The sequence below is a fragment of the Theropithecus gelada genome, chromosome 16 (genome assembly GCF_003255815.1).
Source record: "Theropithecus gelada isolate Dixy chromosome 16, Tgel_1.0, whole genome shotgun sequence".
NCBI lineage: Eukaryota > Metazoa > Chordata > Mammalia > Primates > Cercopithecidae > Theropithecus > Theropithecus gelada.
The window spans coordinates 13,068,850-13,084,446 of record NC_037684.1 but is presented as its reverse complement, the minus strand read 5'-3'; the positions used below and the strand labels follow the sequence as shown (position 1 = coordinate 13,084,446).

The 15,597-nt window shown below is 40.7% G+C and overlaps 1 protein-coding gene across 1 annotated transcript; it reads left to right on the top strand.

The window, feature by feature from the left end:
* The first annotated feature begins 12,405 nt into the window (after positions 1–12,405).
* On the top strand, positions 12,406–13,231 carry NACA2 (nascent polypeptide associated complex subunit alpha 2). The gene has a single exon (XM_025361755.1). It carries the CDS (start codon positions 12,482–12,484, stop codon positions 13,040–13,042), a length of 561 nt encoding a protein of 186 aa, XP_025217540.1. The 5' UTR covers positions 12,406–12,481; the 3' UTR covers positions 13,043–13,231.
* The last annotated feature ends 2,366 nt before the right edge of the window (positions 13,232–15,597 follow it).

Below are 15,597 nucleotides of genomic sequence, written 5' to 3'. Positions count from 1 at the left end.
GAGGACTAGTTAGGAAGTTGTTGCAAAGGCCCAGGGGAGAAATGATAAGAGTCTGAACTAAACTCTAGCAGTGATAAGAGAGGCATATTTTAGAGACTGAATGAAAGACTTGCTGATTGAGTAACTGATTTAGTATAGGAAGTAATGGTGAGGGTAGGAGAAGAAATTAGGATGTGATGACTCCCATCCATTCATTCAGTCATCTGAATTGAGATGCTTCTTAAAGAACTTTTGGCCGGGCGCGGTGGCTCAAGCCTGTAATCCCAGCACTTTGGGAGGCCGAGATGGGCGGATCACGAGGTCAGGAGATCGAGACCATCCTGGCTAACACAGTGAAACCCCGTCTCTACTAAAAAAAATACAAAAAACTAGCCGGGCGACGTGGCAGGCACCTGTAGTCCCAGCTACTCGGGAGGCTGAGGCAGGAGAATGGCGTAAACCCGGGAGGCGGAGCTTGCAGTGAGCTGAGATCCGGCCACTGCACTCCAGCCTGGGCGACAGAGCCAGACTCCGTCTCAAAAAAAAAAAAAAAAAAAAAAAAAGAACTTTTATAAGTCAGGCACTCTACTGGGTGCTAGCAATCCACCCAGTATGGTGTGGTGAGCAAAGCAGATGTGATTCCCATTCTTTTGAAGCTAACAAGCATTAGGACATCATCTGTACCTTGTCATGTACAAGGACAGACATTATCTGAATAATTTTAAAAATAGGTATGTAAAAATTATAACTATTCCGAAGGAAAAGAGTAGTGTTTAGATTAGGAGATAAGAAAAGGCCTCTCTTTTTTTTTTTCTTTTGAGATGGAGTCTCGCTCTGTCACCCAGGCTGGAGTGCAGTGGCTCAATCTTGGCTCACTGCAACTTCTGCCCTCCTGGTTCAAGTGATTCTCCTGCCTCAGCCCCCCAGGTAACTGGGACTACAGTGCTTGCCAGCACACCCAGCTAATTTTTGTATTTTTAGTAGAGATGGGGTTTTGCCATGTTGGCCAGGCTGGTCTCCCAACTCTTGACCTCAAGTGATTTGCCCACCTCAGCCTCCCAACGTGCCGAGATTACAGGAATGAGCCACCATGCCAGGCCAAAAAGGCCTCCCTTAGCGACACTGTAGGTGAGACGGGAAGAGTAGACAGGCAGGCAGATAATTGACAGGGTAGAAGTAGCCTGGGTGGAGGGAGTTGCATTTTTGAGGCCCCGAGATAAGAAAAAGCTTAGTGTGTTCAAGAAATGAAAAGGGGCTGGGCACGGTGGCTCATGCCTGTAATCTCAACACTTTGGGAGGCCGAGGTGGACGGATCACAAGGTCAGGAGTTCGAGACCAGCCTGACCAACATAGTGAAACTCTGTCTCTACTAAAAATACAAAAATTAGCCAGGCGTGGTGGCACGTGCCTGTAATCCCAGCTACTCAGGAGGCTGAGGCAGGAGAATTGCTTGAACCCAGGAGGTGGAGGTTGCAGTGAGCCGAGATCGCGCAACCACACTCCAGCCTGGGCGACAGAGCGAGACTGTCTCAAAAAAAAAAAAAAAAAAAAAAAAAAGAAATCAAAAGGAGGCCAGAGTTGCTGGAGCTCAGTGAGCAGGCAGGGAGAATATAGTAAAACAAGGCTGGAGGGATGACCAGGGCCAGATTATGAAATGTGTTACAGGCCTTCTTAAGGATTTTTAATTTTCTTCTAAAAGCAGTGGGAAGCAAGAGTTTTAGACTGAAGAATATCATGATTAGATTTGAATTTTAAAAGACTGATGTGCTTGCAATATGGAAAATGGGTTAGATTTGAGGATGACAACAGTGGAAGCATGAACGCTCTTGCAGTGGTCTGGGTAAGAAAAGATTGCATATTAAAAAAAAGCTTGGCCAGGTGCAATGGCTCATGCCTGTTGTAACCCAGCACTTTGAGAAGCTGAGGTGTGAGGATTGCTTGAGCCCAGGAGTTTAAGACCAGCTTGGACAACACAGTGAGATCCCGTATCTAAAACAAAACAAAACAAGAAACAAAAAACTGGTCGGGTTTGGTGACGCACGCCTATGGTCCCAGCTGCTTGAGAGGTTGAGGCGGGAAGATCACTTGAGCCCAGGAGCTGGAGGGTGCAGTGAGCTATAATTGTGCCACTGCACTCCAGGACCAGAGTGAGACCCTGTCTCAGAAAAAAAAAAAAAAAAAAAAGCTTGGCTTACAGGTGATGTCAAAGTAGCTGTATACAAAGTAAATAGAGTCAAGCTCTGTTCTGGATTAAAATACACAGGACCGAGTGAAGAGGAAAATGTGTGGGAAAAGGGATATTGAATTAGAGTTCTTTGGTTGCTAATAATAAAAATCAAATCTGACCGACTTAAACAAAAAGGGAATTTTAAAAATAAGCGTATTGGATAACTAAAAAAACTGGGTGGAGAACTAGGCTTAGTAACGACAGGGGCCAAGTCAGTAGTAGCTAATTGACAGTTTCACTGGGCTACTGTCACTGGAATGAAATAGGTCCTACTGATTTTTCCTGTCTCACTGCACTTGTGACTCGAGTGGGAGGAAGGAAGAACCTTGTGTAGGAAGGAAAGAAGTTTAATATTGAGTCTGATGGGGCAGAAAACAGGAAACTACTGTCTAGACTTAGAGATTGCTGGGAAGCTGAAGTCAATTGCTTTGATAATAGGAGAACTAAAGAGAAGTCCCAGAAAAGGCACTCCCAGCTAGCTGAGTTGAAGCCATATGGTTGGCTTTTGATAACCAAGACAGTAAGAGTTACAGATCCTATGGAAGGAGCATATAATTGCATCTGAGAGCCCCATCAGCTTTCATAGAGCAAGGACAAGGTATCTTGATTTATAGTACTCAAAATTTAGTAAAGAAAATCCTCACCCCCCAAATGTTAAGGTGATGTTAGGGAGGAAGATTGAATTTGAGATAGCCAAAGAAACATCAGATGCCCAGTATAGAGGGGGAAGTCTAGGATGACTCCCTTTTTTTTATTTTTTATTTTTATTTATTTATTTATTTATTTTGTTTGTTTGTTTATTTGGAGATGGAGTCTCGCTCTGTCGCCCAGACTGGAGTGCAGTGGCACGATGTTGGCTCACTGCAAGCTCTGCCCCCCGGGTTCCCGCCATCCTCCTGCCTCAGTCTCCTGAGTAGCTGGGACTACAGGCGCCCGCCGCCACACCCGGCTAATTTTTTGTATATTTAGTAGAGACGGGGTTTCATTGTGTTAGCCAGGATGGTCTCGATCTCCTGACCTCGTGATCCGCCCGCCTCAGCCTCCCAAAGTGCTGTAGGATGACTCCCTTTCTCAGACAATAGAGCTCTTGGACTTTACAAACACAAATATCTGGTTAACCCTCTTTAACAGTTAAGAGTCCGAATGACAGAAACATAAAAAACATCTTTACTCAAGGACCTGAGCTCTTGGCAGACTTTCTAGCTGAAAACAATTCAGCTATTGGGGGGCGCCCTTCTACAAACGAAAAATCAATTTTGGGACAAGATAAAGTACGGTTCCAAGTGCATACTAATGGGTTGGCGGCCAAGTACTTCTAACCTTCTGCACTTAGAGCCCTATTTAACTCTCTTAAAGACTGAAATACATCTTCTTTAGTTCTACGATCAAAACTATTAAATTCAGCTTCTCAGAGACCTCTAAGTCTAGATAGCATTTCCCTGTTTGTTGTCTGCTCCACCAAACTCATTATTAAACTTCTTTCCTTCCTACACAGTGTCCTCCCTCTCTCCCTTCCTTTTCTTCCTTCTCTGATCCAAGTAAGCAGTACTGTAGAAGTTGAGGTCTGAAGCATGTGGTATTGCATAGTGGTACACCATTGAGAGGGATAACTTTTAGACTTAAGGACCTGCCATCTGCAACCAAATAACATCTAGAGAGTTGTGCATCTAATGTTCCGCTAAGTGAGCATTCAGGGCGAATGCTATTGGTACCGTGGTCAAAAGCCCAACCATTAGGAGTTCCAGAGAACAAATTCAATGTGGAAAATCCTGTAGTATTTAGAAAATTGGAATTGGTTCTCTAATTAAGTGATGATTAAATCTGTGATCCTTTTTGAAGACATAGCACTACTATCTTGACACAGCTCTGGAAGTTGAAGATTTGTGAAGATGAGCCTGGATACATGGGAATTATTCTAATAAGCTGAGATCTTGTAACAAACATCTTGGGACAAAACGAACGTGGAAAGACTTATCCTTCCTAGTTAAGAGACTATGATCTTTTGATCTCCGATCCCACAGTCACCTGTCAATGCAACACTTAGAAGCCATTTCAGATACCTTCTTAAGATTGCAGCTATCTGTGGATGGGGTTTGAACCACGCTTCAGCTTGCCCTATTCCCTTACCTCGTATTGATCTTGTCCCTAATTTTGTGCCCCAGTCTGCCTGCTGCTTTAGTGAGTTCCAATCTAAATTAATTCCATTGTTTGTACATTTTTTGATTTTGCTGTTTTGCAATTACCTTTTTTCTGGTCCCTGCCATTTGACCATGCCACTTGCTTAATTTTATCACAACCCCAATTTATCTACACCATAGAGAAACTAATTTAATGTCTCTTAGTATTTGTAGGCAGGTCTAAGAGCAAAGCCTACACTGGTTAATAACTTCCCACCGGTTTTGAAGATCATCAGTGCAATTAAACCAATGAACACTTTTTAAAGGATGTAATGCCTGAAAGTAATATAACTGGCATTGAAGCGGAAGACAATACAAAGAAAAGCCATGGTTCTTGCCTTCAAATAGCTTACTGTCTAGTGAGGGAGACAGCAATAGAAGCAATTAAATACAATGTAAGTTTAAATTGGAAAACAAGTCCAAGAAGCACCTGGTTATACAGAGAGAGGAGTACCCAGATGAGAATAGGGAAGACTTCATAAAGCAGTTGGAATGGGAGGCCAAGGCAGGAGGATTGCTTGAAGCCAGGAGTTCAAGACCAGCCTGGGCAATACAGTGAGACCCAGTTTCTTAAAACAAACAAACTCAAAATAAGAGCAAATGTTTATATAGTATCATATACCAGGTACAGGTACTGCTCTGAATGCTTTACATATATTAACTCATTCTAAACTATTTTAATATATAACTATAGATGGAAGAGCATACGTCAAACACAAAAGCCTAACTCATAAATTCTTTCTCATCTGTAAAAGGGGTTAGACAAATATTATTATCTCCTTCTCAGAACTGATCAGAAAACTATCTAGAGTAGACTGATTGGAGAAGTAAGCCAGGTGGCAGAACAGAGATACCCAGAAACAAGATCTTTTACTATGTTTATTCTCTGTACTACAAAAAGTTAGATTATGGAGCCACTTTACCTACCTATAATTGTGCACTTACATTGTTTTACTTATAAATCTCAACAAGTAATACAGGATTTGTTTCCCATTCAAACACGATAAGTATTTGAGAGTGTGTTGCTATAGACACAAGGAAAGTATAAGAGAAAGAAAGGGCTACTTTCCCCAGCCACAAGCACAGGAAAAAGCCCTAAGCCCTTGGGTAGAGGCAACAAAAGCAGGAGTTTAGTATTTCATCACAGAATCCAAGAGAATAATCTCCAATTATACAGGTAGGGAAGACAAGACACTTAGACCATTTGTCTAATGCTATGGAAGGAGCTGGTATTGAGCAATGGATTAAATCTAATTCAGCTAATATATTTGATCAGATGCAGTTAGAATAACTTTTCAGGTTTAGACTGAGGGACTCAGGTTGCTAAATAAGCAGGAGGTAGAACGCTTGGCTCTGATAATTGTGGTTAATTTTGAACTACTGTATCCTGCCTATAACCAAGCAAGCTGTCACTTTGAAACCAGGGCCAGCCCTTCATTTCCATTCACAATGCTGTGAACCCCTGAGGCATACAAATTAAAGCTGGCCACTTATGGAGATCTCTTTGGGACCACTTATATGAAATGACGAACAGGGTTAAATTCTAAAAAATTAAATCCAAAGAGATTTCCCAGAAGTTATGCATAAACCGTCATTAGGTACATTTTCCATTTTGAATTCTTGTGGATAGGAGCCAATAGGATAGTGAGGCCAGCATCGCATACTGCAATATGCTCGGTACTTAAATGCTTTGTATTTGAATCTTTCATATTTTTGGCTGGGCATAAAGCAGCATCTTTCAAGCCAAGTAAGAATAATACTGAAAGAGAGAAAACTTAGGTTAAAAAAATACCTATTTTATTTTTTATTATTTATTTCTTTATTTTTAGTAAAATCTTTAATTTCAAATTAGAGAAATTTTCTAGACAACATGAAGGTTTAGCAATTTTCTAATGAAAATCAGAAATTCATTTGGGATAACGGAAACTTTTAAAAAATTCACCTAATTTGAGGATGGTGAAATACGACAACTTCAAATAAAACAATTCTCTCTCTTATGCTACCTGCCAATGAGCCAGTTCTATGGAAGTCTGCTTGTTGGACTTTATTTTGTTAAAAGTTAGTTAGAACCTTCCTCTGATTGCAGTTCTAAACAATTTTTAACATAATTATCTGAAATTGAGTAAGGCAGAGAGCTTTTGAGATCTTTTTTTTTTTTCCCTGATGTTGTTGAATCTTAACAGATGATAAAACATTTTCAAAAAAAGTTTAAACAAAATAATCGAAGCAGAATACTCCTATCAACCAAGTCAGTAGCCTTTGCCACCAGCTTTAAGTGTGTGTCTCTTCTTCCAGGTAGACATAGCTGGCACTGAGAATGAAGAGAAACGCTACTGTCTATTCATGGAACTCCTGGGATCTAGAAAAATACCAATTTTAATAAGACACTAGAATCATGTGATGCTTTGACACCTATCCCCAAGATTTTATTGCTTGAGAAGAAAACATATGTATCTTCTGCTTTGGAAGAAATATATATATTCCTATGCTTCAGACCTAAGCAGTTTTGCAAAGAGAGATGATATGAATACATACTTGCAATAGCTTAAAAGCCAGTTGAGAAAGTAATATAAATTGGAAGGGATGGAAGGGTGATGTGCCTTCTTTCTATGTTGCTTTGTTGTTGCTCACTCTGAGAAAGCGAGACCTACGTAACGTCCTTGGAAGGGTGATGAATTGAGAAAACTGTCTTCTGGTAGATTTCTGAATTTCAGTGTAATCATGCTGGGGTGGCAGGGAAGCTTTCCATCAGCAGTCGCTTTACAGACCCAGTGAGTTATCAGGACACAGACTCTGGCATCTCCTTAGACAGACGTCCAGGAAACAAACAAGGGATAAAAAAAAGCTCGCAAGCAAGCACTTCGGATGCCAGCCGCCCCGGTCCAGCCCTCATTCTATTCCTCCTCACTGGTTATGTTAAAGGAAAAATCGGATACCATTGAAAAACAAAATCCTCATGACCTTCATACATTCAGACTTTATAAACGGAGGTGGGGATTTCAGAGCAATGACAGGAGTTTTAATAAAGCAAAACAGAATACCAAACTAGGAATTTTAAAATCGAGGAAATGCTCAGTGTTGATGAAAGGTACGGCTGTGGAGATTTAAGGAACTGGAGGGAACTGATTTCCCGTGGAGAGTCCTCGAGCCTCTGGAAGCATTCTTTCCCTGGCATCGATGTTGAACACGATCCCATTCTTTTTTTCCTTTCTTGAAATTCCTGGCAGAATTTCTGATTTGGCAGTTGGGACTAATTACATTCTCTTGTTCATTGCAATTCAAAAACTGCGTTTCATTTTAAAACACAAAACTTATGCCTATCCAGAATTACTGTATTCCCACTATGAACCAATTTGCTGTCATTAGGTTTAAATCAAAAGATATCTGAGTCATATAATTTTAGTTCAAATAGAAATTTCATGACTAAAGTTTAATTTCTCAAAAGATGATGATGCCAATCAGTTCTCAGCTCCTGGAATTCAAGAGACAGAAAATTCACTCGGCCTGGCTACAGCTCACTGGAAAACACACTGGGATTTTGATTCGTTTTGTTTTCTTTACTTTCACATTTGCCCAGGTCAAGTTAGGCAACATGGGGTAGGAAGAAGAGAAAACAGGGAGTCAGGGAAATGTGGGCTTTCTTCCAAAGTTTCCAAAGTTTGTCACTTACTTAGCCAAGTGACATTGGACAAATTATCTAACCTTACTGAGCCTCAGTTTTGAAGTTCATATAATGGAGATAATAATACCTATTCTACATTCTTCATAGGCTAATTGTGAGATCAAAACAAATCATGTGATGGAAAGTTCTATATAAAGAATAAAGAAGAGTCAGGCTGGGCGTAGTAGCTCATGCCTGTAATCCCAGCAGTTTGGAAAGCCAAGTCAGGAGGATCACTTGAGCTCGGGAGTTTGAGAACAGTCTGGGCAGCAAAGTGAGACCTCCTAGCTACTTTAAAAAAAAAAAAAAAAATTAGCTGTGCATGGTGGCTTGTGCCTCTAGTCCCAGCTTCTCAGGAGGCTGGGGAAGGAGGATTGCTTGAACCTAGGAGATTGAGGCTGCCGTGGGCCAAAATCAGTCCACTGTACTACGGCCTGGGTAACAGAGTGAGACTCTGTCTCAAAAAGGAAAGAAAAAAAAGAGAATAACGAAGAGTCCAGGTAAAAAGTCTACTCCCAGACACAAAGGTAGAGATGGCTATTAAATAATCACTGCCAGGAAAACAATCTGTTAGTGCTGTTTCTTTACTTATTAATTTCCAATGACTTCTTTTTGACTAGAGGATAAGTTGGAAACACTTTATCAGGGCATAAAAAATCTTCAATAAATTTTATGGCTTATCTTTCACCTTTTTCACCTTCTCCTACACAGACATTCGTCAACCTTCTTAATCTTCCGCAAGCAAACCACACTCATTCATGTTGCCAACTCTTTGCTCATGCCATTCCTTCTGCCCGCCAGGTATATTTTTACTGTCTGTGAAGACTCAGATGGAAGACTGGATAAGAAGAGATGGCATTTTAAAAAGCCTGGCCAGGCACAGTGGTTCATGCTTGTAACCCCAGCACTTTAGGAGGCCAAAGCAGGAGGATCGCTTGAGCCCAGGCACTCAAGACCAGCCTGGGCAACACAGTGGGACCCCATCGCTACAAAACCAAAATACAAAACATTAATTGGGCATGGTGGCAAGGGCTGGTAGTCCTAGCTACTTGAGAGGCTGAGGTGAGAGGATTGCTTGAGCTCGAGAAGTCAAGGCTGCAGTGGGTCATAATGGCACCACTGCACTCCAGCCTGGGTGACAGAGTGAGAGTCTGTCTCCAAAAAGAAAAAACAAACAGACTCAAATGGAAGGCCATAGAGAGTAGTGGCTCCGCGTGGTTGGAGTAAACTAGAGGTATTTCAAATTTCTGATCTGTTTCTTGCTAGATTGCGCAAGTTAATTTATTTATCTGGACCTCAGTTTCTTTATCTGAAAAACTGGAAGTATAATGTCTAGCTCATAGGATTGTTGTAAAAATTATATGAAATGATATAAGTAAAGAGCATATTATAATGTCCCATACATAGTAAGTGGTCAATAAATGGTAGCTATTTTTATTACTATATTGAAATGTCTCCTTTTCTATGAAAACTTTCCTGATGCCCCCAGGCAGAGTTGTCTCTTTAGCTTCATAGCACTTTTTAAAAACATACTCTGATAACACTATGGGAACATATCATATATGGCCCTTGAAATGCCATGCCTGTTCTTTTATTGATTGATTGACAGTCTTTTTATGAATTATAACTTCAGAAAAATGCTGAACTGTAAATGCACATTATCACAGATAATTATGAAGTGAAACTCATGAGACCACCTGTGCTGGATCATTTTATTTCAAACTTATTAACCTGGGAACTGTGTTTCCCAGAGTCCCCTTCCAGGCATGGCCACAAGAGCAGCTTGTGTGAGATTTGGGAGGCAGAGGTGAAGCAGCAGCCCTTCTCTCTGCAAGTTGCTGTGGCGGGTGTGGACACAGACAGATGCACAGGTCTCACAGGGTCCAGGTGTCCTTGCTCTTCTCTGTGCCACACACAACTCTTCTTCCCAACAGCAGTCCCAGGCTCATGACCAGATGTTTGGCTGCAGACCCACAGAAGCAGCAGCTGCCCACAGACTCCTTCGCTAGCCAAAGGAGTCTGTGCAGTCTCATTTCGGCAGCTGGATGCACTTGGTTTCTCAGTTGGATCAATTGGTGACTCCACTGGTCCTTCAACTTCCTCTTGAGGTGTTACTTCCCCCAGCTCCTCCCACAGTGGTGTAAGGTCTAATTCCTATAATAAATCCCTTATCCTATGACCCAAAGAGGTTCTGCTTCCCTGATTGAGCTGCAACTAAATACACCATTATCCAGGTCAAAAACTAGAACATCACTGGCACCCCAAAAGTCCCCTTTATGTCCCTTTCTGATCACACTCCTCTCTTTTCTCCTAGAGGTAATCATGATCTGACTTTTATGATAATCATTCTCAATTTTTCTTTCCTTCTTTCTTTCTTTTTTTTTTTTTTTAAGACAGAGTCTTGCTCTGTCACCCAGGCTGCAGTGCAGTGGTGTGATCTCAGCTCACTGCAACCTCTACCTCCCGGGTTCAAGCAATTCTCCTGCCTTAGCCTCTTGAACAGCTGGGATTACAGGCATGCCACCACACCCAGCTGATTTTTGTTTTTTTTTAGTAGAGGTGGGGTTTCACCATGTTGGTCAAGCTGGTCTTGAATTCCTGACCTTGTGATCCTCCTGCCCTGGCCTCTCAAAGTGCTGAGATTACAGGCGTGAGCCACCACACCTGACCAACAATAAGTTTTTTAAGATTTATTAATGTGGCTGTGTGCAACCTAGTTTACTAATTTTCACAGTATGCCACAATTTATATCTTCCATTCTTTTTAAATGGTTTGTTTATATGTCTCTGTTTCTCATTTGATGAACAGAAACTGTGTCTTACCTATCTTTGCATGTTCCTCCCATTTAACATGCTCAACCCAGCATATAGCACAGGATTTGCCTATCTCAGCTAGGACTTCAACACTGAATTACAACTCTATTGTGTTTCTTTAGTGATCATTTTCTTCCTTCTACGCAGCACCTATTCCAAATCTTTTCCATCACACATAAACCTTTAACTCTCTTGCCTTCCCCTCACTCTCAGCAGACAGCTTCTCTAACCTCTTAGAAAAAAATAAATGTCACCAGATAGGAACTCCTTTGACTTTGTGCTACCAAACCTAAAAACTTACCTGCACCCAAATCCATATTTTTCTTCTTTCCTCCTATTACAATGAAAAGGATGTCTTTCTTGCTATTCAAGATTAATCGTTCTATATGTGCCATGGATTTCATTCTTGCCTCCTTGGAACCTTCACTGATCAACTTTGCTCTTTCATTTGTATTTAACTACTCCTTCTAGAATTTAAACATGCTCAGGTCTCTTCTTAGGAAGAATATGTGTTTACCTATCTGCCAACTATAATTATGTCTTCAGCTACTGCACTGTCTCCTCCCGCACAGTTAAACTTCTTGTAAGAGTACTCTGATTTAATCCAATCTTTCCATTTCTTCAATTCCTACTTCTCAGCTCACTGCAATCTAACTGCCTTCTGAACCAACCCCTGTAACTGAAGCAAAAACTCTCTTAACGTATATTTAGCTAACATAATACAAATTGACTGATACTGTCTGTTGCCTTTATAAAACATACAGGCAGTAGCACTATAGCTAACGTGCTACTGCCTAGTACATACATGGATTTTTGTTTTTTGGTTTTCTTTTCTATGGATTTTTGTTTTCTCTATGTAGTTATAGGCTTACCAAGAATCAGTTGTGTTTATTTAACCTATTTATGCCGGGCATTCTTATTACTATAATTATGTAATTTAACTGATTATTACATATACTCATTATATAACTGTTATATGAAATGTAAATAGAAAAAATAAAATAGTTGTTTCTGTGCAAATTAAATTGAGTGGTTTGGAAAGATTTACAATTTTCCCCTGAATTGGGGTGAGCAAGAAAAGATCGAGGGAACATAAACATCTAGGATTCTGCATTCAGACTGCTTCATGAGCACCTTTGAGTTCTTGGTCTATTTTAAATAAACTAAAACAGGGAATGAGAGACACTACCTTTATGGATATGATTTATGTGAGAAAACCGAGGCTGAATTCCAATAAACAGATCATACTCAAAGAAAGGTTTAGGGCTCCTATCAACAGATTGGCAAATAAAGGTACAGTGATATGTTTTCAGTTAAAATAGCATGTTAAATAATGTAAATTTTAAAAAATGATTCCCCAATTTAGTCACTTTTTCAATGAACTGACCATTAAACAATTCCCAAGTGCCACTCACACCACACCACTCAGACCACGTCACTTACAGTTTCTAAATCCAATAGATCCTTTCCATTCCAACTTGATTTGACCTCTTGGCAATAGGTAACACCGTCGACAAATGTCTTTTTAAATGCTCTCTTTTTGCTTGCCTCTGCCACAGGCGCGGCTCACGCTCTTGCTCTCTCTCTTTCTGCCGCCATCTTGCTTCCGCGTTCCCTGCACAAAATGCCCGGCGAAGTCACCGAAACCGTCCCTGCTACAGAGCAGGAGTTGCCGCAGCCCCAGGCTGAGACAGGGTCTGGAACAGCATCTGACAGTGGTGAATCAGTACCAGGGCTTGAAGAACAGGATTCCACCCAGACCACCACACAAAAAGCCCAGCTGGCGGGAGCAGCTGAAATTGATGAAGAACCAGTCAGTAAAGCAAAACAGAGTCGGAGTGAAAAGAAGGCACGGAAGGCTATGTCCAAACTGGGTCTTCTACAGGTTACAGGAGTGACTAGAATCACTATCCGGAAATCTAAGAATATCCTCTTTGTCGTCACAAAACCAGATGCCTACAAGAGCCCTGCTTCTGATACCTACATAGTTTTTGGGGAAACCAAGATCCAAGATTTATCTCAGCAAGCACAACTAGCAGCTGCTGAGAAATTCAAAGTTCAAGGTGAAGCTGTCTCAAACATTCAAGAAAACACACAGACTCCAACTGTACAAGAGGAGAGTGAAGAGGAAGAGGTCGATGAAACAGGTGTAGAAGTTAAGGACATAGAATTGGTCATGTCATAAGCAAATGTGTCGAGAGCAAAGGCAGTCCAAGCTCTGAAGAACAACAGTAATGATATTGTAAATGCAATTATGGAATTAACAATGTAACCATCTGAAAGCAACTTTTTTTGGTGTCTCAAAGGAGTAACTGCAGCTTGGTTTGAAATTTGTGCTGTTTCTATCATAAAGTTACGACTTCTTACTGGAAAAGAAAAGAAAAGAAAAGAAATGCTCTCTTTTTTTGGTCTCCAAGCACCGTACTCTCCGGATCTACCTTCTTCCCTAGCTTATTCTTCAGTTTCCCTTGTGGTCATCTTTTCTCCTACCCAGTTCTTAAATATTAGTGCATCTCAGGGGTCTTTCCGAGGCCTTGTGTTCTTTTCACTCTGCACACCCAATATAGGTGATCAGATTCATTCCTCTTGCTGATGGTCCTCAAATGGTTTCAGTCCCATCTTTGTCCCAAGACACAGACTTGGATATCCAGCCACCTACATACCGGTAACCTTTCCTTGGATACTCTCCCAGCACCTCAATCACAGCATAGCCAAAAGTATACTCATCATCTCTCCTCCACTGGATAACTAGAGCTCCTTCTGCAATGTCCCCAGCTCGGTGAAAGCCACCATCATACTCTTCATTCCCAAACCAGCTACTCAATACTCCTCCTTAACTCTTCCCTATCCTTTAAAATCTCTGACATCCAATACATCTTCAAGTCCTATTACTACTACCTCCTGAGCATTTCTCAGATTCATGCACTTCTCTGTATCTCTACTGCCATCATCCTCTCCCAGATTTTCCTAATAACCTTCTAAACCATCTCTCTACCTCCAGTCTCTCTTCTCTCTGATCCAATTTGCTACCAGAATTGCATATCCCTTGTTTAGTGTATGAGCAACTGAAATAGTCTGAACTCTTCATGTGGCTTATTAGACCTCGTATGGTCTGGCCTCTTCCAGTCCTCTGCTATTCCCCTAAATGCTCTGGTCATACTGAACGTCTTTTAGTTCCTGCAACATCATGCTCCCTTGCCCTCAAGGGTTTACACATGTTGTTCCCTCTACCTGGAACATTCCTAGTCATCTTTCAAATCTCAGCTTCAAAATCATTTCCTCAGGAAAGTTTACCCTAATCCCTAGACTAGGTTAAGTCTCTCTGAAATATGTTCTCATTATGCCTCTCTTTGCTGCAATTGCTTGTTTAGTATTTGTCTTCTTAATTGGATGAAGTCTCTACGAGAATAGTGGCCATGTCTTTCCTATTCACTGCTGGATTCCTAGCCCAGTTCCTATCGAGTAATAGGGACTCGATAATTGTTGAGCAAATGAATGAAAGAACAAATCGACAATAGCTAGCCCTCAATAATTGTTTGTTGGATGAATAATCTTAAAAACAAATATACTATTAAATATAACCTGCTGTCCAGAGGAGAGTTGCCCTCAGCAAACTCACTGCCATGAGATATGTTATTCCAGAATCTGAAATTCTAGAGTTCTTTTTGGAATTGCCTTCATAACATGTGATATGTTCTCCTAAATACTCTAGATAGTGGCAAATATTCACACTTTGAGATTGGATTTTATTTTGGAAGCAGCAAAATCATTCAGAGCCAAAATGGGTGATCAAGCTGGGTAACTCCACCAGAGGTGAAAAATTAATTATGTGTGACTATAAATTAATGAGTCTGAGTTTTCTATATGGCTCATAAACTAGGTCATAAGGCAATTCCAATAGAGAAGTTCCCAAAGTGTTTTGATCTAATGCAGGATTGTTACAATGTTTGTACAGCTTCCTAAGGGAACTCCTTTGTAGGGGGTATTGCTCATTTAATGTATACAGTCAGACATTTTTCAAAAATCTTGTTTCTTTTAGACACACTTTTATGTACATATGAGCTTTCTCCAAGCTTCAGCAAAAGCATAATATGGTAGAGCCCATAAATTAGAAGCAAATGTTACTTATCATCCTTATTATTGTGAATCCTTACAATAATACGCAAATTATTGATCATCAAAATTTGGCCACAGGTCACCACACAACAAAGTTACTTTAGCCCACCTACTTCAAATACCTGCAACAAAATGTTATGAAATGTAGATAGTCCTGTGCCAACTAAGATAGTTCTCCAGGGTACCAACCACTGTGAGATTGGGTTGGCACTGTTCACTGAAGTTAATGAGTGAGTCCAAGGTTCACGGCACTGATGGTGCCTTCACACTCTGGTCAGAAGCCTCGAAATATGTATTAATGGTCATAAGGGAAATCATGGGCAAGAACAGAACTAGAGAAATAAATCTACTAAAAGCAGCAATAATAGACCTCATTTAGATCCCCCACTATGAGCGAGAAATTATGCTAAGCTAAGCACTTAATATGCAGGTGTTATTTTTCATTTTAGAACACAAAGCTAAGAGAGGTTGATGAAACTCATTATCATACATCTCTCAATTAGAAGAGCTAGACTGAGAACCCATGGTCTACATGATTCCAAAGCCCATGTTCTTTCCACTCCACTCAAATTATGTAATGAACTGGAACGAGGCCACTCTCATATGCAAAAATGGTACATTTTT

What these genes read in the sequence shown, in the direction of transcription:
- NACA2 (XM_025361755.1), top strand. Translation starts at nt 12,482, where the DNA reads ATGCCCGGCGAAGTCACCGAAACCGTCCCTGCTACAGAGCAGGAGTTG.